Consider the following 24,450-nt stretch of genomic DNA (forward strand, 5'->3'; position numbering starts at 1 on the left):
AGACACATAACCGACTAAGACACCCTAGCACCGCAATCAATGCAAGTGTTATCAGACTTTAAAATGTTTAAAATTCAAACTGTAGTGATTCCTTACATATAGTACTCTTTGTTATTTTACTTTTAATTAAGCTTTAAATTTTTCTAATAGCTTACAAAAAAACTTCAGATGAGCCTATTTCTTTGTAATTGTATACTTAAATCTTCTTTTAAGGCTCTTGAAAAACCTCTGACAGTGGAAACCTGCTAATTTCTTGAGTTTTAAATCAGTTCTTAGTACTTTTAGGTGTAAATTGACCTAATTTTGACCTTGCAAAGCTAATCAGCTAGAAAAACTAATTATTAAAACACATCTGTGCTGCTTAGAAATAGTAAGATTTGTTTTGAACGTGCATCATAGATTCTAGTGGGACATCTGGTATATATTTTAATAGGCTTCATTAAGTAAATTTTATGTGTGTGAGGGGAGAACATTTCTAATTATGTGACTCCATCTCTACAGTCAGTTTTAGACCGTATGATCTAGAGCATGGTCCTGAACTTTGTGCTCTTCTCTGAAACCTGAGCCTTTGTAGTTATAGATAGTGGTGAGAATACTTAAATCTCTTCACGTAGTCCCAGAAACTGTTTTTGAGTAGTAGTATGTGCTAAGAGCTCTGAGGCATTGGGAATATAATAACAAGCCAGAACAGCTGATGAAGCATAAATGAGGGAAGCAGATATTTAAATTCACCTTATGTTACGTGTAATAGCATTTTAGTTATATAAGAAAATGTCCATATTTTTCAGAGATGTAAACTGAAGTATGTATATAGGGGAGAAATGACATATCAGCAGTTGTTTCAAAACAGTTCAGCAAGAAAAGAGGGTAGAAGAAGAATAGATGAAGTAAATGTGCCAAATACTGGTAACTGTTGAATATAGGTGATAGGTACTCAGAGGTTCTATAATTGTATAAATGCTTGAAATTTTTCATACATGGATGTTTTTAAAAAGTCATACTAATGACAGAAGTCTTAGAAATGCACAAGAGTGATGAGGCAAAGGTACTGTGCTAAATTGTTTCCGTACAACTCAGCTCCCTGTTGCAGCTACCAAAGCTGAACACATGCTTATTCTATGGCTTAACCATTTCACTCTTGGGCCTTTTACTCTGAGAAATGTGTTTGTTCATGTGCTTACCAAAAGGCATGTACACAAGTGTCCATTGCAGCACACTTCATTATAATCCCAGACTGAAAACTAGCTAAACACTTGTCAGTAGTGCAATGGATAAATAAATGTGGTATATTTATGGAGTAGTATATATCAATGAAAAAAAGATGATCTTGACTGTACATCACAACATGGATGAATTTGACAAAAAAAGCCAGATACAGAAAAATTTCAGTATTTAAATTTCTAAAACAAGCTAAACTCATAACATGGTAGTAAAAATGTAGGGAGGACTTAATCATTAGAAAGATGATAAAGATCTAGGGTCTGTGTCTTTTTCTTTTAGTATTTATTTTTGAGAAAGAGCGTGCGCATGCACGAGTAGAGAAGGGTTAGAGACAGACAGAGACACAGAATCGGAAGCAGGCTCCAGGCTCCGAGCTGTCAGCACAGAGCCTGATACGGGGCTCGAACTCACAGACCACGAGATCATGACCTGAGCCAAAGTCGGATGCTTAATCAACTGAACCACCAAGGCACTCCCTGGGGTCTTTATCTTGATCTGAGTAGTGGTTGAATGTACTCACTTTGTATAAGTCTATTGAGTTAAATCACAATGATTTGCTCACTTTTACATGTGTGTTGTGTATTTTATACATGTGTACTTCAGTAAAACTTTTTTTCAGAATAGAAAATAATTCGTACATTAGCTTTAAATGTCTATACTTTTTACATGTATGTAATATTTCAATTTAAAAGTTTATCAAAAAGAAACCAAAAGAGGGCATCTAGTGACAAGCAGAATGAGTGAAAGGAATGGTGAGAGAAGCCCAAGCTGGAACATGGAGATCGTGGTGTTTAGGGAGGGTAGAGAGCTGTCTGGATCATTAGCACCTTGTGCTGTCGGGCCTTTTTCTTAGACTAGTGGGAAATAATCAAAGATTTTTTTAGCAGAGAGTGATGTATCTGAAGGGCACTTTGGAAGATCATGGCTGGAACATGGAGAACAAGTGGAGATCAAGGTGGATGTGAGACACCTGTGGGTAGGCTGTTACCGGAGCTCAGGCAAGAAACGGCAATACCTTAACGAAAGGCAATTTTAGTGGAAATGAAGAAGAGTAGACTTATTCAAGAGTGATCTAGAGGATGAAATTGACAGGACATGATAATGGAAGATGAGGAAAAGAGATGACAGTGGTGACTCCAGGGTTTCTTGCTTTCACATTTTGCAGAGTGATGGTTCTCTCTTTTAAGACAAAGAAAACTAGAACAGGCTTAGAGGTTGATGATTGGAGCTCAATTATTGTATGCTGAATTTGAAATACCTTTAAGATTAAAGTGGTACCCAGTACGGAATTGGAATATTCATTTGTGGGCTGTCTTGTCAAGTCAGACCTGGGACACACTTGGTCCACATATCATGGATGAGAATAGAATCAAAGGATGATTTGTGGGAGGATATTTTGAAAATATCCCTCAACTAAGGTGACACTGTTTAGCAAAGCATTTTAGAAAAGCAATTATAAAGTTACATAAATTGCTCTTGAACTTAGGATGTATTTTTTATTTAAAAAATTTTTTTAATGTTTTTTATTTATTTCTGAGAGAGAGAGAAAGAGACAGCATGAGCAGGGGAGGGTCAGAGAGAGAGGGAGGTACAGAATCTGAAACAGGCTCCAGGCTCTGAGCTAGCTGTCAGCACAGAGCCCAACACGGGGCTTGAACCCATGAACCGCGAGATCATGACCTGAGCCGAAGTCAGACGCCCAACCGACTGAGCCACCCAGGTGCCCCAGGATGTATTTTTTAACCTGTACAACTTGATGAAGTTAATGGGCTCCAAAATGTTTTTTAGGTTGTTTTTGTTTGTTTAGCAAATCTAATGGAGTAGCATCTTGTGTATATATAACTTGATCCAAATAAAGTATTAAGGTAAAAACAGAGAAAGAGAGAGAGAGAGAGAGACCATGAGAGAAATAACTAAATGGTGCATCATAACTAAATGATTCTAGCTTACATTTTATTTAGTGAACATGTGCCTCCAAAGGAGGACAATGTGGAAAAACACATTTGCCATTTCTTCAGTTATTATCAGCTTCCAAATCTTTCTCTAGTATGAGCACCTTGGTGGAGTGTGTGTGATTCCTACCTGTAAAAGTATGTATTTATAATAGAACATGGCACTCTATTATAAGCCATCTACTTCCTCTGGAGCCCAGCCAAAGAAGTGGTGATTTGTGCCGTTGTCAGGAGAACTGGTTGTATTGAACTTACTGAGGGATGGTTTATATGTGAGTCTCCAATGTAAAATTTAATTAACCATTTTCCAGAGTTATTTTATTTTATTTTTTTAGTTTTTTTAATGTTTCTTTATTTTAGAGAGAGAGAGCACAAGCAGTGAAGGGGCAGAAAGAGGGAGACAGAATCTGAAGCAGCTCCAGGCTCTGAGCTGTCAGCACAGAGCCCAACGTGGGGCTAGAACTCATGAACTGCAAGATCATGACCTGAGCCAAAGTCAGGTGCTTAACTGACTGAGCCACCCAGGCGCCCCCAGAGTAATTTTAATTACCTGAGATTTTCCCATTATGTGACTAATTCTGAATGTAATATATGACTCTCCTGTAAAAGGAAGCATTGTCTCATATTCAGAAGGGTCCTATCTAGTTCTAATATTGTTTAGATTTGATATAAGTCCAGGTATACCCTATGCATTGCCTATAAAATTTTGGATACTTCCACTTGATTCTGCCCCCTCCCCCTTATCTTTCATTTTTTCCCAGCCACGGAGTCTAACCTTCTGAACTGGACCAGAGAGGATTTTAGCCTTTTTAAAATCTGGATTTCTTCAACTCATTTTCCATGTTTAGCTGCTTTTCCATTTCTGTACTCTCCTTGAAAACATACCATTAAGAAAAACTTTTTTTTGAGAGAGAGAACGCTCATGAACAAGCAAGGGGCAGAAGGAGAGAGAGAGAGGATATCCTAGGCAGGCTCCACACCCAGCATGGAGCCCTATGCTGGGCTCAATCTCATGACTGAGACCATGACCTGAGCCAAAATCAAGAGTTGGACACTTAACTGACGAAGCCACCCTGGCACCCCAAGAAAACTTAACTTTTTAAAAAGACAAGTTTCCCACTTATTAACTTTGAGGTGTATGTTCGTTGAGTAGTGAGAGGAATCACCTGCAGTATTAAAACATTATTTAAACCTACTCAAAGAGGATGCAAAAGTCCATAAAGTAAAAAACTCTGAATTTGAGTAAAATAACTTGTCCTTAGAGTAGATAGAAATTCCTGTGTTTGCTCCTTCTTTGAAAGCCGTAGTATAAATAGTGCCTCTGAATTGGCATTTTAAAAAATTCATTACAGTGGTTTTAAAGCTGCCAGTTGAGTTATATTATAAAAGGATTAGCACATCATATTGTTCTAAAATATAATTTGAGTAGACTGTTGAAATTCTTAAGCTATGTAACAATCACAATTTAATTCTAGATAGGAATAGGGTCATGCTTGAAATCCTTAATGCCAAGGGTCAGAATAAATCTGAGAGAAATAATCACACTCAAGCAGGACTGAAATAGTTATCTCAAGCACAGCAATAAGCATAAAAATGGTTTACTCATCAAATAATCAATAATAGTGGACTCTTGACTGGACATGTCAAGGGAGTTCTCCTTAGACTTATCTCAGAGGCTGCCAATTAGCATTATTAGGTTGTGATAATAAATGAGTTTGACCAGGTATTTTCCTCTTTGATTCAGGCAGTTATCCCTAGAGTATTAACCTGTAAGGAAGTAATCTCAGTTCAGATTCCCTTTGACTTATGCTCTGACAGAAGCTATCGTGAATATTGGCATTCAGAAATTCTCAAAATCCTAAAGCACCTACTGCTTTAGGATGCTTAACTAACTGAGCCACCCAGGTGCCCCTATTTTGAACATCCGTTTGGTTAGGGGGATTTTGGATTGTGAGACTTGATAGATGGAATTTACTTTTTCCATCAGTATTGAATAAGTATGATTAATTTGGCTTATAAGTACCACCTCAGTAAGACTAGTGTCTTTACAGGCAAAGGTAATACAATGAAAACTCTTTAATCTGTCCATATCCCAGAATAACTAAGGTATTGGAGAAACAAGACCTTTCTTCAGAATGTATCATTTATGCAGATCAGCTGCTTCTCAAAGCAAAATCTCTTCTGCCTACAGTTTTACAGGGTCACATTTTAAATTTCTAGATCACAAAGACAGTGACCTAACTATTACAGAATACCCTTTGCTTTAACAAGTGCTATGTTCTGGCTGTCCCCAAAGGCTGCACCATAGTGTTCCATCCCATTTCTTTTTCTCCTTTCCTCCTCATCCTTTCATTCATCATCCAACCCCATGGATACAGGATGGGCCAGAGTGAATCCTGGGGCCCCAGAGATGGAATTACAAATATAAAGCCAGAACTTAAGACAACTGGTATAATTACCTTCTTTGAAAAATTATAGCCTCAAAGGACAAACATAAGTGAACACTACCAGGTCTTTAGTTCTCACTTCAGATGCTGGATACTTTTTTAGTAGGGCTCAGATTAGGAGGTGGAAACCCTCTTTTTACCTGAACTTTTTCAAAGAGAAAATATCCTGTCCATTTATGGAAAGTATATCACATCTACCTACCCCTTTACTGTCTGTCAAAATTTCTTTCAGTGTTCACCTCTTCATTTTGTAAAACAAAAGGCTTGTAAAGACAAGTAACATTTGGTAGAGTAGAGCTTGGCCACCTAGCCACAAAAGTGAATTAATATTTTTTAGTTTTAAACGTCTTCAGCTGTCACAAAACAGTATCCTTTTTGTTGTGCATTGGTTTTTAAATTCAGTATATTTGCTATTTTGTTCTTTTTTTTTTTTTTTTAATTTTTTATTTATTTTTAGGAGAGAGAGACAGCGTGAGCAGGGGAGGGCCAGAGAGAGAGGGAGTCACAGACTGAAACAGGCTCCAGGCTCTGAGCTGGCAGTCAGCACAGAGCCCGACGCGGGGCTCGAACCCACGAACCGCGAGATCATGACCCAAGCGAAAGTCGGACGCTTAACCGACTAAGCCACCCAGGCGGCCCTTTGCTATTTTGTTCTTAAAATGTATAATGTTTACTTACCTCTGGTAGTGTTTTCTGCCGTTTGAGGAATTAGGAATGGGCCCTAGAGCCTTTAGTCGATGGTTTCTAGGGAAAGCATGCTGCTTTTTAATGGAATATAAGGAAATTTCAAAGGAACATAAGGGAACAATAAACACCAATATAAAACAGTAAGAAACTGATGATACATCCGGAATCAGGTAGCAGACAAATCTAGAGAAGTGGTAGGCTGCAGTTTTTAAGTGGCAAGCACACACATACACACAAAATACTGCCCAAGACAACTTTTCATTTAAACAACATGTATTAGTACCGATACTAGTACCAGCGTCTGTGTTAAGCACTGTGAATACAACTCAGAATATAATCTCTGACCCCAAAGACCTTTGTTTAGTAGGAGAAGCCAACATATAAATAAATAATTGTCATATGGTGTTCTATAAGAGAATTTAATAATAGAGGCATATAAAAGATACCCTTGGCCTGGCACACTCTTACCTACTTTTTTTTCCTCAATAATCCTACTCATATTTAAGGTTATGCTTTAGGCATGGCTCCTTCCCAGAAGCCTTCCTAATACTGTAGCATTAGAATAGTAGGAAGTGAGTGATTGCTGTTGGTACAGACATCAGGAATCGTTTCTCAAAAGTAGTTGATAACCAATATCAGTTTTGAATTTTTAAAAATAGGAAGTTGTAAGAGATAAAGCATCATGATTTTCTTTTCCCAAAGGTTCATAGGAGTTGAGCATACCATGTCATTTCATCATTTATTTATTGGTTCACTCAGTTAGTGAATCTTTATTAATTTCCTATAGTCCCTGCACATCCCACGCTCTTTCATGCCTTTGTAACTGCACAGTTGTCTTCACTGTTGAGGTAGAATGTCCAGGCATTGTGCTTGGGTGGTGAGGATACGGAAGTGAGCACAGACATACTGAGACTGCCCTTAAGGGCCTATTAGGGTCTGTAATTAAACAAAAAGCATTATCAGCATGGAAGTGTTATTACAGGTAGTGCAGGAACCTCATTCTGTGGGATTAGGGAAGACTGCCCAGAGGAAGTAACGTGTAAATGGAGACATAGTAAGTGAGAGGAAGCTAGTTTAGGGAATGGAGGACAGTGTTAGAGGCCAGGAGCCTTAGGTAGGAAGAAATAATGCAATAATGAATCTGCCTCCTGTAATGGTGGACTACATAAAATCGAGTGACCCTTTTGCTGGAACAACTACAAAAGCTAAAGAAAATATAAAACGCTATCTCTTTGAAGACATCAGAAAAGTAAGTTAGTAAAGCATTACCAACCCAAGACTCAGGAAAGAAGAAAATCCAAAGAAATGAGACTGACATTTGGGACTGCTTTTGCCCCATAGGCATTTACCAATTCAGAAGAAGTAGCTAAAAGACTTGTGCAGCCCTCTGACAGGTTCACATGGGTCAGAATACAAAAGTAAGGCCTTTATGATTTCTCAGTGTTTGTAATGCAACCCTGAAAGACTGCATCCAAGAATAGGGTAAGATTAAAGATAAATAAGCCCTTGCATGGACTACAGCCTCGCTTCAAATTATCTGGGCGGCCCAGGAAACTCTTAAACCCCATTATTAGATTTAAGATGATCTCAGTGTTTGCTAGCACTCCCAAATTCCTTGTACAAACTAAGATTCTTTGTAAAAGATTATTTTCATAGGTCTTAAATTATTTTTACAAACAGTGTTTCCGATATAATGTTCAGAGCATAATCAAAGGTAATCAGTCACACAAGGCCACAGGACAACATAATAATCAGCTTACAATAGTAAGCAACAAAAACAGAGCTCCAGATACCTGGAACACCAGGTATCAAATATGGACTTTAAGGATAACTATGTAGGTGTCTGGCTAGCTTAGTCAGTAGAGCATTCAACTCTTTATCTTAGGGTCATGAGTTCAAGCCCCATGTTGGGCATGGAGCCTACTTAAAAAAAAAAAAAAAAGAAAAAGAAAAATAGCTGTGCATACTAAGTTGAAGGACAAAAGAAAGTACAAATTTCAAGCAAAGAATTAGAAACATTTAAAAAGGATTATAGCAGGGGCGCCTGGGTGGCTCAGTCGGTTGAGCATCCGACTTTGGCTCAGGTCATGAACTTAAGGTTCATAGGTTTGAGCCCCACATCGGGCTCTGTGCTGACAGCTAGCTCAGAGTCTGGAGCCTGTTTCAGATTCTGTGTCTTCCTTTCTTTCTGACCCTCCCCTCCAATCTCTCTCTCTCTCTCAGAAATAAATAAAACATTAAAAAAAATTTTTCTAATAAAAAGAATTATAGCAGATTTGAAAAAGACAGATGTTCTGAAACTGAACTAACACTTGTTATTTCTTGTGTTTTTATTTTAGCCATTCTGATAGATATAAAGTGATATCCCATTATGGTTTTTGTTTATTTTTCCCTGATGATTACTGATATTGTATGTCTTTTCATGTGTTTTTTTTGGCCATCTGTATGTCATCTTTGTAAAAATGTCTATTTTTAATGCCCATTTTTAATCAGATAATGGGGGGTGTCAGTTTTGGTGTTCAGTTGCATTAGTTCTTTATATATTTTGAATATGAAGCCCTTATCAGATATATCATTTGTAAATATCTTCTCCCATTCAGCAGCTTGTCTTTTTATTTTGTTGATGGTTTCCTTTACCGTGCAAAAGCTTTTTATGTTGGTGTAGTCCCAATAGTTTAATTCTACTTTTTGTTTTCCTTGCCAGGGGAGGTATAGAAACAAACATATTTATACAGCTGATTCAAAGAAATCACTGCCTGTGTTTTCTTCTAAAAATGTTATAGTTTTGGGTCTCACATTTAGGTCTTTAATCCATTTTAAGTTTATGACTAAGGTTGCTTTTAAAAGTTCATCCACTTCTAGGCATATACACAAGAGAAATGAAAACATATGTCCACACAAACACTTGTACGTGAATGCTCATAGCAGCATTATTCATAAAGCTAGAAAGTGGAAACAAACCAGATGTCCATCACCTAAAGAATGAATAAACAAAATATGGTATATCCATAGAGTGAAGTAATATCTGGCCATAAAACAAAGTAGGTACTTGTACATGATACAACACGGATGAGCCTTGAAAACGTTATGCTAAGTATATCTGCAGAAAGATTCCATTTATGTGAAATGTTCAGAATAGATAAATCTGTAGACAGGGCTGGGATTAAAAGGGGAATGGCTACAAGATTTCTTTTTGGGGTAATAAGAATGTTCTAAAATTAGATTCTTGTATAAGTCTAACTATTCTTTAAAAACTGAATTATATGGCTTATTTAAATAAAAGAATTTTCTGGTATGTGAACTATATCAAAAAGAGGAAGGAAAAAAACCTACACCTAGGACATCCTAGTAAAACTATAGAATTAAAGGAGACTTTTTTTTTTTAACGTTTCTTTATTTTTGAGGGAGAGAGCACAACAGGGGAGGGGTAGAGAGTGAGGGATACAGGACCCAAGCAGGCTCTGCCCTGTCAGTGCAAAGCCCAATGCGGGGCTCAAGTTCATGAACTATGAGATCACAACCTTTGCTGAAGTTGGATGGTTACCCAACGGGGAGCCACCAGATGCCCCAAGGAGAAAATCTTAAAAGCAGTCGGTGGGGCTATGAGTAGAGTGCTGGAATTACCTTCAAGGGAGTGGTAAACAGACAAGTAAATGTTATCTTAACAGAAACAACAACATGGAAAAGATAATACAGTGACAACATCCTCAGTGTACTAAAAGAAAATAGCTGCCAACCCTGAATTTTATGCAACTAAAATGTCTTTTAAGAGTGAATCGGGGTGGGGGACACCTAGGTGGCTGAGTCGGTTAAGCGTCCGACTTCAGCTCAGGTCATGATCTCAGGTTTGTGGGTTCAAGCCCCATGTCGGGCTCTGTGCTGACAGCTCAGAGCCTGAAACCTGCTTTGGATTCTGTGTCTCCCTCTCTCTCTACCCCTCCCCTGCTCACGTTGTCTCTGTTTCTGTCTCTGTCTCTCAGAAATAAATAAAAAATTTTTTTTTAATTTTTAAAAAACTGAATCTGAGGGTACCTGTGTGGCTCATTTGGTCATGATCCCATGGTTTGTGAGTTCAGGCCTCATATTGGGCTTTCTGCTGTCACCTCAGGGTCTGCTTTGGATCCTCTGTCCCCTCTCTCTGTCCCTCCCCCACTTGCATGCTCTCTGTCTCTCTGTCTCTCTCAAAACTAAATAAATATTTTTTAAAAAGATTTAAAAAGGGTGGCACCTGGGTGGCTCAGCTGGTAAAGTGTCCAACTTCAGCTCAGGTCATGATCTCACAATTTGTGGGTTCAAGCCCCACATTGAGTTCTGTGTGGACAGCTGGAGCCTGGAGCCTGCTTCTGATTCTGTGTCTCCCTTTCTCTCTGCCATGCCCCTGCTTGTGCTCTCTCTCTCTCGCTCTCTCAAAAATAAATAAACATTTTTTTAAAAAAAGATTAAAGAAAAGAATCTGAAATTTTAAAACTTTCTGAAATTAAAAAATTTCAGATGAACAGATAAAAAGATAAAAAGACAGTTTGTCCCAGAGAACCTGTACTAACCAATACTATACCCAGGAGATGCTAATAGGTATTCAGGCAAGCAGAATGACCCCATAGAAGGCCAATATATAGGAAAAAATAAAGATTAACAAAAGTGGTAAATATGTACATACCAGTAGTTCCACTGTTAGGTGTACACCCAAGAACAGTTAATACATATGTTCACCAAAAGACGTAGTCATTAGAGAATGTTCATAGTGCTTCTCATCAAAGCCCCGGCTTAAAATTACTTAGTGCCTGTCAAGAGTAGACTGGATAAATAAACTGTGTAGTTAACATATGCCTTACAGCCATATAACAGTTTAAGTAACACACAGCAGTATAAGTGAATCTAAGAAACAACAAATAAGCATGATGTATGCTTCCCTTTCTATTGAAGTATATAATCAGAGAAATGGATCTGTGATCTTAGAAATAAGGATAATGGTGAGGTAACAAGTGTTGGTGAGGATGTAGAGAAAAGGAAACCCTTGTGCATTGTTGGTAGGAATGTAAATTGGGACAGCCACTATGGAAAACAGTTATGGGGGTACCTCAAAAAATTAAAAATAGAACTAACGGGCTCCTGGGTGGCTTAGTTAGTTAAGCGTCTGACTCCTGATTTCAGCTCACATCATGGTCTTAAAGTTCATGGGTTTGAGCCCCACATCAGCACAGAGCCTGCATGGGATTCTGTCTGTGTCCCTTTCTCTCTGCCCCTCTACTGCTTGCTCTCTGTCTCTCTCTCAAAATAAATAAAAAATAAAAACTTTAAAAGAAAATAGAACTAACATACGATCCAGCAATCCCACTTCTGCATATATGTCCAAAGGAAATAAAAACAGGATCTCAAGGAGATAGATGGACTACCATATTCTTTGCAGTACTATTCACACCAGCCAAAATATGGGAGCAAACTAAGTCCATCAATAGATGAATGGATAGAGAAGATATGGTATGTGTGTGTATACACGCACACACACATACACACACACATTGGAGTATATTATTCAGCCGTAAAATGAAGGAAATCTTGCCATTTTCAACAACATGGATACTCCTTGAGGGAGCTACACTAAGTGAAAGAAGTCAAAGACAAAAGCTGCATACTGTCATTTATATGTGCAATCTCAAAAAGCTAAACGCACAGGGGACACCTGGATGGCTCAGTAGGTTAAGCCTCTGACTTGGGTTCAGGTCATGATCTTGTGGCTCATGGGTTCGACACCCCTCTCCCCCAAGGCTTTGTGCTGACAGCTCAGAGCCGGGAGCCTGCTTGGGATTCTGTGTCTCCCTCTCTCTCTGTGCTTCTCCTGTTCATTCTCTCTCTCTCAATCTCTCTCTCTCTCAATCTCTCTCTCTCTCTCTCTCTCTCTCAAAAGTACACGTTAAAAAATTAAAATTACAGCTTTTTAGAAGTGAAAATAATAATATGTTAGTAAATGTCAATGAATTTCGAGTGTATAAAACAGTATCTTGTGTTTATAGCTAGGAAGAAATGTCGAGCAGTTAGGACATGTCAAATATCAATTTGTGAAATGTCAGAGTGAAAGTACTGTTATTATAGGCTCTAAAGAGGTGATCCCTTCTGCCCCCTAAAATCACTTTAATAAGCAATTTTGAAATTACAAGGGAACCAGACTAAGTAAATCTAAAAGAAATTTCAATTATAATCTGGGAATTCTTAAGTAGATCAAAAATTAATTACATTAAAGTTTTCACTAAAAGTATCTTTTTAAAAATATTTTTAGACCTATTGTCTGTTTTGCTACTTCCCATATTGCTCGGTCTGTTTCTAAACGCTACTCAATTTGGCAGTATCCCTTGAGAATTATATGGCACTTAATGTGTATTGTTCCCTAGAGGAATCATGAAAGAAAGAAAAGATGCACATTTTCTCTTGAGATAAAATAGAAAATTAATTGAAGAAGAAAGAGTTCATAATATAACCTATAGTTAATATTGGGCTAAAATGATAATATATAATTTTCGTATTGGTTGATTACATCTTCTGAGTCTAAATACCAGTTCTTACTAGCAGGGTACATAGTCTTTATGCAGCAGCTTGCATGGCTTACGTTTGTCGTTTCACCTTGTTTGTATATACTGATGTAAGCTGTAGTAATCATTCTTATGCATGATCTTCTTACTCTTTCTTTACTTGTTTCAGACTCATCAGTTGGCTTTTGAATTCTGTATTAAGATTTTGAAAGAAATACTCCAACAAAAACATGAATTGTATTTTTGTCATAGTGATTCTGCTGCATGGATTACAAACACTCTATCTCCATGCTTGGATAAACTCCATCAAAAGCACATTATCCTCCTACTTCTGTGGCCAGCTGCCTAATTGTATCTGCTGTAACCACACGCTGTTGGAACATGATACCAATGAAGAACAGAAATGATAAATTACTCCCTGCAGGTGATAGTGATAATGATAATTTTTAATTTCCTTCTTCCTCAGAAGGTCTAGTCGGATCTTACTTCATTGGCTACGATCCTGTTACATACACACATGATACGTTTTCTTTAAAGAAATACTCATCCCACAAAAATACATGAGAAAATTGTTGTTATTCCAAGTCATTGTTCTTCAAATGAACATGTATAAAATGAACTGCATCTACCTTTGTGTGTATGGGATAAACAAGAAAAATGTGGCTAAAAACAGGTATTCAATTTACAAATACTGTGAGTTCTTTTCTTTGTTTTTTTGTGAAATCCACAAAGAAGAACAAACAACTCATTTTTGAAAAACCGTATTCTAAGGCTTAGGAATGTTTAAGATGCACAACAAAGCTACACGCCTGAATTATTTTCCTGTATATACTTGGAAGTAATTGTGGAGGATTCCCACCAAATTACGAATGTGATCAAACTGCCCAGAAGTTTACTGTATGTGCATGTATTTTCCTTTTATTCTGTTTCCTTCTATTATGATCGTTCTTGTTAATTACCACAGATTCTCCTTTCTCTTAGTCTGAGGACTTTATAACTAAAATTTTTCTGACACTGATATAATTCAGTGAAATTTTATTTATTTAACTGTGACCTTGTCTCCACAGATTAACTCAGTTACTACAGATATTTTATTTTAATGCGTATTTTTCCCCTCAGCAGCTCCCTTTGCCCCTGACAAGATATACATGTGGAACAAAAGAGAAATTTATTCTGTGCTCAGGCCTCATAACCTATCTGATCTTTCTCAAGCACTTGTCAGGCTCTGCTCCAGTTATTTATTACCATTGCCTATTAGTCATCATTTTCAATTTCCTGTGGTTGTTGTTTATTCTTATATTTGAATGACTTCCACAGAGAGAGTGTAAGTTCATTGAAATTAACGTTGGAAATACCTAGAGATAGGCTGTCAAAGCGCTGGTAACAAGGTGTTGAAACTAATTGAAAAACAGTGGCATGTTTACGTTCTGCCGCAAAATAAATAGCTTTCTCTCCAAGTCAGCTGACATATTTGATTGGTTATAATGGCTTTGCAGAAATAAAAGCACTAATCCTAGTTCAGTTGGGTTTTAGGACTATGATTCAAGTTTAAGATTTTTTTCCTCCTTTTTTAATACCTTATTTTAATTATTAAAGAGCACTTAACATATCAGTGAGGAAGGGGTGGTGGTGATGGTGGAGGGAGCCCTTTTCTTTATTTAAATGGCATTCTATTTGAGGGTTAATATCCATTCTAAAACCAGAAATTCCCTTTGGCTTTTTTGGAGCAAGAGTTTTCTACTTGTTCAGTTAGGTGAATGTTCACGGCCTGATGAGTAGATTATCTGCACATAATTTTTTTTTTTTTTTTTAATATGTTAGCACCAAAGTTTTTTTTTTTTTTTTTAATGTTTTTTTTTTTATTTATTTATTTCTAGGAGAGAGAGAGAGACAGCGTGAGCAGGGGAGGGTCAGAGAGAGAGGGAGTGACAGACTCTGAAACAGGCTCCAGGCTCTGAGCCGACAGTCAGCACAGAGCCCGACGCGGGGCTCGAACCCACGAACTGTGAGATCATGACCCAAGCGAAAGTTGGACGCCTAACCGACTAAGCCACCCAGGCGCCCCTATCTGCACATAATTTTTTAACATAGTTGAAATTCTTCCTAACTTCTTATGCTTCTGTTTAATGTGTGCTATGGAACTGATTTTAATATTACCCACCACGAAGCATCATTAGGAAGGTAAATCTGCTTCAGGAGTTGAAGAAACTCCATTTCAAAGGGAACTGTAAACTAGATGTGACTTCAAATCTATCTTTATCATAGGTCCCTGCCAAATTCTCAAAACCAAGATGAATTATACTTTCCATTTTTATTTATTCATCTTGAGACTTAAAACCTATTTTATTGTTACCCCAAACTATGCAGTATCTCTTTCACTGTATTTTGGGGGGTTTAGGGGAAAGTTAATTTCTTCTTTGATTTTTAACTAAATTTCATAGGTAGTTCCTTTTGGGGATCAGAAGACAGTTCTAAAGTATCTTTGTATTCACACATATTTTGACTTTTTAATTTTGTTCTAAACTCATGCATCAGCCTCTCTTCTTTGTTACAGCCTATACTCTATTGTAATTACAAATGTTCTACCATAATAATATTGTCAGTCTGTCTTTTACCAGAGTTAAATGTAGGTTGTTTTACTTTGTTTTCTTTATACAGTTCAGACTTAGGTCACATTTTCTGACCATGTAAATTGTTGTTATGGAAATGTTGTTATTGTACCATAGTTGGCAGAAAACTGTCTTTTTTTTACCTCAAATTCATGTAGTTCCTGTTACATATTAGATACTGCCATAGCCCTAGGGGTGCAGATATGAGTAACTTTGAGGTGTCACTAAGGGAGCTGATATAATAGTTGAATTGAGTTCCTCTTGTTGCAATACTATATAGATCAGTTAGCTCAAAAATGATTTATTATTGTCACAGAAGCTTTTACTTTTATGGGAAATGTAAATTATAGATAAGGGTAAAGAATGTGAACTTTCCAAATCTGTCATCCACTTTCAGTAGCTTGGTGAATATCTTTTCAGATATGTACATATATACTCACATTTGCTTAACATGTAATAAGGGCCCATAATACATGTATTGTTCTTTTTATCTAATATCCAAATGGACAAATATTTACCTACAAGTCTACTTTTGGTGGCGAAAATGTTATTCCATGATATGGAAGTATTATGATTTATTAACTGGTCACCTGTTGTTGAAAATTTGGGCTAAAATTGGCCTCTTGTGGCTAAATCTTTACAAGCATACTTGACAATTTCCATAGAATTTTTTTTGGAAAGTTTAGAATTATTGGGTCAGTGAGTATATGCATTTGATTGAGTCCATAACATATACTCACACAACAGAAAAGTGCACAAACCTTAAGTGTAGTTTGATAAAATTGCATGAAGTGAATACCTACCACGTATCCAGGACTCAGCTGAAGAGACAGAATCTTACCAGCAGCCCAAGAGCGTTCCATGTCACTCTTTCCAGTTTCCATTGCTATTGCAAGGCCTGGCTTGTAACAGTGTAAGTTAGTTGTGCTATTTTTGAATTTTCTATATATAGATAGAATCATATATTTTGTGTCTGACTTCTTTTTAATACAGATGGTTTGCCTTTTAATATGTATTGCTAAGTTCCCTGTAGAAAGGTTATTTCAGTTTGTTTACTTTCCCCATTTACTGTGGCTATTATTAAAGATGTGTTTTCCCCATCGTGATCAAGGAAGACTGTGTCTGGTTGTTTTAATTTACTGTTTTTCTAAATAGGTCAAATATTTTTTATATATGCTTTATTATTTGATTTTTCTTTTCTAAATTTCCTGCTTTGTCTTTTAATTTCTTGTAACACCATCTTACTAATTTGTAGTAGCTTAATGTACAAAGGACAGTCACTATTTGTAATATATATTGCAAATATTCTCAGATTTCTTCATCTTTTAATTTTGACACTAAAATTTTATTTTTTTATTGAGGTGTAATTAACGTAAAGTGTCATATTAGTTTTGGATGTACAACGTAATGATTCAACAATTCTATACATTACTCAGTGTTCACTATGATAAATGTCATTACTGTTTGTCACCGGAGAACATTATCACAATATTATTGACTATATTTTCTATTCTCTACTTCACTTTTCATCTCCATGCTGTATTTATTTTTATGACTGGAAGTTTGTACCTCTTAATCACTTGATCTGTTTTACCCATCTCCTCCCACCTCCCCTGCAACAGCTGCTAGTTTATTCTGTATTTTATGTTCTGGGGTTTGTTGTTTGCCTGTTTCTTAGTTTTGTTTTTTCAGATTCTACATATAAGTGAAATCATGTGGTATTTGTGTTTCTCTGACTTCACTTAGCAAAATACCCTCTATGTCCATCCATGTTACTGTGAATGACAAGATTTCTTTTTCTTTTTTCTTTTCTTTTTTTTTTTTTTTTTGAGGGAAAGAGAGAGAATCAGAGCATGGGTTTGGGGGCAGAGAGAGAGAGGAGGAGGGGGGAAAGAGAGAAAGAGAAAGAATCCCAAGCAGGTTCCACACAGTCAGCACAAAGCCTGACATGGGCCTTGAACCCATGAATTGCGAGATCATGACCCAAACCAAAATCAAAATTGGACGTATAACTTGACTGAGCTACCCAGGCACCCCTAGATTTCATTCTTTTTTAAGGCAGAGTAATATTCCATTGTAAATATATACTACATCCTTTTTATCCATTCATCTGTTGATGGACATTTAGGTTGCTTCCATATCTTGGCTATTATAAATAATGTTGCAGTAAACAGAGGTGCCTATATCTTTTCAAATTAATTTTTTTGTTTTCGTGGATAAATACCCAGCAGTGAAATTACTAAATCATATAGTAGTTCTGTTTTTAACTTTTTGAGGAACTTCCATATTATTTTCCACGGTGGCTGTGCCCACTTACATTCCCACCAACAGAGCACAGGGTTCCTTTTTCTTCACATCGCCATCAACACTTACTATTTCTTGCATTTTTTATTCTAGCAATCTAACAGACATAAGGCAGTATCTCATTTTGGTTTTGATATCAAAATTTTAAACTTCCCTTATACTAACTTTCTATTTTTGTGTGATGCTTAAAAAACCTTCTTCAGGGCCGCCTGGGTGGCTCATTCGGTTAAGCATCCAACTTCGGCTCAGGTCATGATCTCATGGTTCATGGATTCGAGCCCCGCGTCGGACTCTGTGCTGACTGCCAGCTCAGAGCCTAGAGCCTGCTTCAGATTCTGTATCTCCCTCTCTCTCAGACCCTCCCCTGCTCACACTGTCTCTCTCTCAGAAATAAATAAAACATTAAAAAAATTTTTTTAAAGCCTTCTTCACTTCTGGATTTTATAAACACTTGTATATGTTGGGGTAATTTTACTCTTCTCCTTCAAACCCCTACCCCCTGCACTGATCTTTCTGAATACATAAGCATACATGGAAAATGCTACCAGATGATATAATTTTTCCTTAAACAATCCTAAGTATTTTAAAGGAATTTAGAGGGAAAATGTAATCTTTTGTATCTACCCAACTGTTTATCATTTCTGTTGTTTTCCTGTGTTTTTGATGTTTCACATTTCCTCCCCATACTATTTCTCCTCACCCAGAAGAACTGCCTTATTTAACATCTCTTCTAAAAGTCTTTTGGCAATGAATTCTTTTAGTTTTCCTTTACTTGAAAATGTATTTATTTTGCCTTCATTCCTGAAGGACATTTTTGCTGGATATAGAATTTTGAAAGGTTTTTCTTGCTCCAATATTTTTTTCTTTTCGATCTGAACTTCCAGTTACGTGTATGTTAGATCCATAGGTCCCTGAGTCTCTTGCATTATTTTTTTCAATTTTTTCTCCAGTTTTTTTTTTTTTTTTTTTTTGGAGAGAGAGAGAGCACATGAGCGGGGGAGGGTCAAAGGAAGAGGGAGAGAGAATCCCAAGCAGGCTCCCCACCCTGCAAGGAGCCCAGGGGCTACATCTCACGAGATCATGACCTGTGTTAAAATCCAGAGTTGGACATTTAACCAGTTGAACCACGCAGGCACCCCCTGCCTCTTTTGTTTTCAAATTAGATACTTTCTAGTGATTTGTCTTCAGATTCACTGATTTTTTTTTTCTCTGTCATCTCCATTCTGCAGTTCAGCCCAGGGAGCTTTTTGTTTCAGTTATTGCGTTTTTTAATTCTAAAATTTCCATTACGCTTTTCTGTGTGTGTGGTTTCTGTTTCTCTACTGAGAATTCCTGTTTTTCACTTCATTTCAGTGTGTTTTCTATAACCTCATTTCTATTCCTTCAGAACAGCATAATTACAATTCCTGCTGTAAGATCTTTGTCTCCTAGTACTCGGAGGCATCTCAGAGCTGGCATCTTTTCTCTTGAAAGTTAGCTATATTTTCCTGGTTCTCTGTCTGTTGAGTAATTTTGGATTATGTTCTGCATGTCGTGCGTGGCGTGTTGTGTGTAGTCTCGGTCGTGTTGTAATGGTCTGGAAAGTGTTGTTTGGTGTAAGCAGGCAGCCATCCCAGTTAAAGTCAAAGCATCAACTCTGTCAGCAATGCCTGGGCAGACGGTGGGTCACATCTCCGCTCCATTCTCTGAACATTTGCTGTACTGTTGGGGTCTCTCCCGCACATAGGCTGTTCAGGCATGAGTCTGACCTGTACCAGTTTTTCAGATCTTTGTTTTGTTCTCTAGATCTTTACTTGTTGATTTAGGCTTTTCCGGTGCACATTTTATTCAGGGTTAATCCTGAGACCTGTGCTAGTGATTCAGGTTTTAGTTCCATTCTCTCAGCCTTTGTTATGTTGATTTGGATCTAGCCTGCATAGTTCAGAGGTTAGGTTGAGACCTTGGTAGGTTCATACATAGAATTAATTAGAGGATCCTCTCCTCCACCATATGTATCTCACATTCTTCATGGTTTTTTTTTTTAAGAGTTGAAAATTATTAGGTCTATCTAAGTTTACTCATTGATTTCATAAAGTATCCCAACTACATAAGAAGACTTAGTTATCATTAAGAAACTGAAGACTGAAATTTTAATTAAAATTTATTGAGAATCTGTTATCTACCAGACTTGTGCGAGGTAAGGGGCACAGCAGTATGGGTTACGCATAGGCTTTGGTCTTAAATACATTGCAGTCTGGTAGGGCAGCTAACTATACTATGGTAAGTACTGTATATAATCACATTGTCCTAGCAAATACTACTGTGTGCTGCCGGCCAGGCACTGCTCTAGGGACTAAGGGTACAGTGGTGAACAAGACTGGCATATAGGAATAAATTTAATAAAACACTTGAATTAATCTGTGAAGGAAATCAACTGAAAAAGTTCTGTTTTAGAAATGCTCTGATTAACTACATGGTTTTCTATAGCAATTTGTATTTGAGTCCCATATTGCTTTATATATATCTATCTGACAGAATTATAAATAGTATTTTGATTCTCTCTTGGTATCTAAAATATAATGAACCTCAACATTAAATATTGAACTTGTTTTGGACCCAATTCATATTACCCTTACAGACCAATAAATTAACTTCACATTCTCAACAAAAGCAACAGGGTGCACAAATTAGCTTTATACTGATTTTTCAATAATCAGTGTGCTGTTTTTAACACTTTATAAGCTTTTTTTAATGCCAGTTTTAAAAATAGATTAAGCTAGTTCCATTAGTGAAAAAAAAAGGAATGTTATCATTTAAATTTTAAATAAAAGAAATGAAAAATATATATTTATCTGAATATTTATCATATCACAGTAACCCTTAGTTATTTTAAAGGTTCTCCTTTGGGAACATGCTTAAACATAAGTTTTATATGAATACTATTGTATGTTTTATCATTAGAAAAAAATGTGACATTTCAAAATTCCATTGATTTCATCATAAAATAGTCCTAGCGATTTATTTAAAATTGGATGCACAAGACCAGAAGAAATTAAATGAGATGTTTGTATAAAAGAATATGTTTAGATTACATTTATTGCCAGGTAGCAAGCCACTCTAAAAGTGAGTGCCTTGAAGTCACACTCCTTTGGATTTGTTTGTGTATGATTCCACAACCTAGACTGTCCTTATGTACTAGTTCTGCTGGTCTGCCCTCGGGTCTCATGCTGCTACAGGTGTCTGGTGTGACTAGAGCGAAAAGGGACCGAGATGGCTCAAGTTGTACAACAGCCTCCTTGGGAGAGTGGGTCTGCGGGGGGCCAGCTGAGCCTTCTTCCTTCTTGTAACTTCTCACCTTTCGATAGCCTACCACAGTCATTTCTCCACTCAAACACCTATTGATTATCGGATTAGCCTCATTGCCCTTATTATTATATTATTTCTGTAGGGGAAAGCCAAGTTATCTTACATTATTTTTACGTGTAACATCTTCTCTGGGAAAAATAGTGACCTAAGTTTAAGAAGTATCTAGTTTTGAAATGGTTTCTTTTGCTAAGCTTTTTTTTTTAAGAGAGAGAGAGCGTGAGCAGAGGAGGGAACAGAGTGGGAGAGGGAAAGAAACTCAGGCAGCTCCACGCTCAGTGAGGAGCCTGACCCGGGGTTCAATCCCACTACCCTGGGATCATGACCTGAGCCAAAATTCAGAGTAGGACACTCAACCAACTGAGCCACTCAGACTTCCCTCTTTTGGCCAAGTCTTTAAAGACTGAATAATTGTTATGTCATGTAATTAGTTTAATAATTATTTATCCCTTGTCTTGAAAACAGGCAATTGCTGGCTACTTCGATATATATTTTGAGAAGAATTGTCACAGTAGGGTAAGTATCTTGAGTTTTCTCATAAGAATTAATTATGTGAAATGCATTTATTTTATTTTTGTGCCCCAAGGTGTTTGATCATAAGCATTTTGCTGTTGTAAGCAATTGGAGCTTGTATTTGATGTAGTAGATTAATGTAGCATGATATTAAAAATCTTGTACTTCATCAGATACTTTTGAACTCTACCAATGCAGGTTGTGTTCTCCACGGGCCCCCAGAGTGCCAAAACACACTGGAAGCAAACGGTATTTCTATTGGAAAAGCCATTTTCAGTTAAAGCAGGTGAGAAATAATAGTACAGGGGGAGAAATGTCTTACTCATTTTGAAGTAAACAGTATTTCTTCATTCTGCACAATTTTTTGTGTGCTCACTGTCTTTGAATTAATATAACAGATGCTGAGGTAAGAGGTTCTCAGAGCTACATGAATTTTAGATAGGATATCATTTCATTAAAGTAGTAATTTAAAGAAAACTCTTTAAATCTAGTTCCCGCCAGTTAAAATGTATGTGACTTACTATGTAGCTTTATTTTGAGTACCACAAATAATTCAGAAAACGTTTCTTTAAGCAGTAACTAGTATTGACTAAGTTGCAAGTATAACTAAAAATATTTTTATTTCCAAAGTGACTAAAGAGAAATATCATCAATAGAGATGAAGTATAAATTAAAGAGAATGCCAGTCAGTAATTATTGTATTCAGTATGTATATCTAGAATGCTCTCCACAGTCTCCCCTGCTCAGATCTTACAGTGTTCAAGGAACGGTCCAATTGTACCTTCCTTTGTTTTACACCTCACTGATTGTTCACTTAGATGAACACCTTTAGTTCTTATATACCTACACCCTTAACTCCACAAGTTAGAACTTGATCATGGAATCTTTTTTTTTTAATGTAAATGAGTTATTATATGTCAGTTGTCCTGTCTCACTTTCACTGAAAGCTTTCTGACTCTATGAAAGCTGAATGTACAACTAACGTAGATGAAAAGATACTCAACATCACTAGTAACTCAGGAGAGGCCAGTTAAAACTTTGTAAGAGTCTGTTTCTTAAATATCACTCCAGGGGGTGGGGGGAACACATAAAACTTAACAGTGCTGAGTGCTGGCAATAATGTAGCCAAATGGAACTTTTAAACTCTTCTGCTGGTAGTCTTAATTGATACAACTTTAGAAAACAGTTTGCTGCCATCAAGTATAGATGTATAAGTATCCGTCACTACAGCCACCTTTTCCCTAGGCACGTGTTCTCAGTGGTCTCCCCACAGCCTGTGTGCAGCAATCTTGACAACAGTACGGTTTGTAGAAGTGAACAGTTGGAGGCAGCCTTAATGTCAGTTAACTCAAGATAGAGAAATATGGTAGTTGCATACAGTAAAATCTCTGTAATAGATAAATCATATATACGTGTCTGTCAGAAGCAACATGAAGCAAAAGAAATTTCAGAAGGATTCCTACAGTGCACTGCTATTATGGAGTTTGAAAACGTGTAACAATTATACATGCACACACATAGTAAAAATAAGCTGCGCTTAAAAATGATAACTGCAGGGGCACCTGGGTGGCTTAGTCGGTTAAGCGTCTGACTTTCACTTAGGTCATGATTTCGCGGTTCGTGGGTTCGAGCCCAGCGTAGGGCTCTGTGCTGACTGCCAGCTCAGAGCCTGGAGCCTGTTTCAGAGTCTGTGTCTCCCTCTCTCTCTGACCCTCCCCCGTTTACGCTGTCTATCTCTCTCTCTCCTAGAAATAAATAAAAATTAAAAAAAAAAAAAAATAACTGCAGACTCCAGTGTAGTGGCCACCTCTGGGGAAGGATAGAAGTAGGTTCAGGGAAGGCTGTAAAGGGGGTTCAGTGCCACGTATCTGAATTATTTCTTTTAGAAATTGAGGGAACTCGGGGCGCCTGGGTGGCTTAGTCGGTTAAGCGTCCGACTTTCGCTTGGGTCATGATCTCGCGGTTCGTGGGTTCGAGCCCCGCGTCGGGCTCTGTGCTGACTGCCAGCTCAGAGCCTGGAGCCTGTTTCAGTCTGTGACTCCCTTTCTCTCTGACCCTCCCCTGCTCACGCTGTCTCTCTCTCTCTCTCTCTCTCTCCTAGAAATAAATAAAACATTAAAAAAAAAAAAAAAGAAATTGAGGGAACTGTGGGAGAATGATAAGATTTGACAAGGCTGAGTGGTGGGTCCCGGGTGGTCATTATATTGTTCTCTGCATGTATAAAATATAATTTCATAAAATTCATATATAGCTTTGATTTCATCATTGATGCATAAATTGAGTTTAGTAGATGCAAATGAACACGATTAGAGTGAAGCAGCACCTTGTTGCCATGTGTTCATTTTAAGATCGCAATGCTATGGAATTGATACCTTGATAAGTATCATTTTCTCTTTCTCCAAAAAGCATGAACACAGCAAAACAAGTGAAGCAAGCACAAATGGAATTTTAATACATTTTCTTTCTTTTTTTTTTTTTGGCTTGTTTGGTTTTTGTATAACTTTGGTATTTGGACTGATATTTGGAAACTTGAAAATATTGCTTTCTTCTTCACCGTAACCATTTTATTGTTTTAATGATAGAATTTTATCATTTTTTAAAAGTTTATTTGTTCATTTTGAGAGAGAGAGACAGCACAAGTGGGAAAGGGGCAGAGAGAGAGACTCCCAAGGAGGCTCTGCACTGCCAGCATAGAACCCGTTGCAGGGCTCAAACTCATGAACTGTGAGATCATGACCCACGCCAAAACCAAGAGTCAGGCTCAACCGACTGAGCCACCTGGGAACCTCTTAATGCTAGAATTTTAAATACACCACTAATTCATCCATGTTTTAACCTTAAAGGAGATTTA

The 24,450-nt window shown here is 37.2% G+C and overlaps 1 protein-coding gene across 2 annotated transcripts in view; it reads left to right on the top strand.

Moving 5' to 3' along the window:
* The window catches only part of PRMT3 (protein arginine methyltransferase 3), a 129,860-nt gene that overhangs the window by 89,336 nt on the left and 16,074 nt on the right, over positions 1-24,450 (top strand). For both annotated transcript variants that reach the window (XM_039236752.1, XM_039236753.1), the window contains 2 exons: positions 21,552-21,602; positions 21,798-21,885. In XM_039236752.1, coding sequence (XP_039092683.1) covers positions 21,552-21,602; positions 21,798-21,885 — 139 coding nt within the window. The remainder of the gene's footprint in view (positions 1-21,551; positions 21,603-21,797; positions 21,886-24,450) is intronic.

The sequence above is a fragment of the Hyaena hyaena genome, unplaced genomic scaffold (assembly GCF_003009895.1).
Source record: "Hyaena hyaena isolate Hyena2069 unplaced genomic scaffold, ASM300989v1 scaffold_116, whole genome shotgun sequence".
NCBI lineage: Eukaryota > Metazoa > Chordata > Mammalia > Carnivora > Hyaenidae > Hyaena > Hyaena hyaena.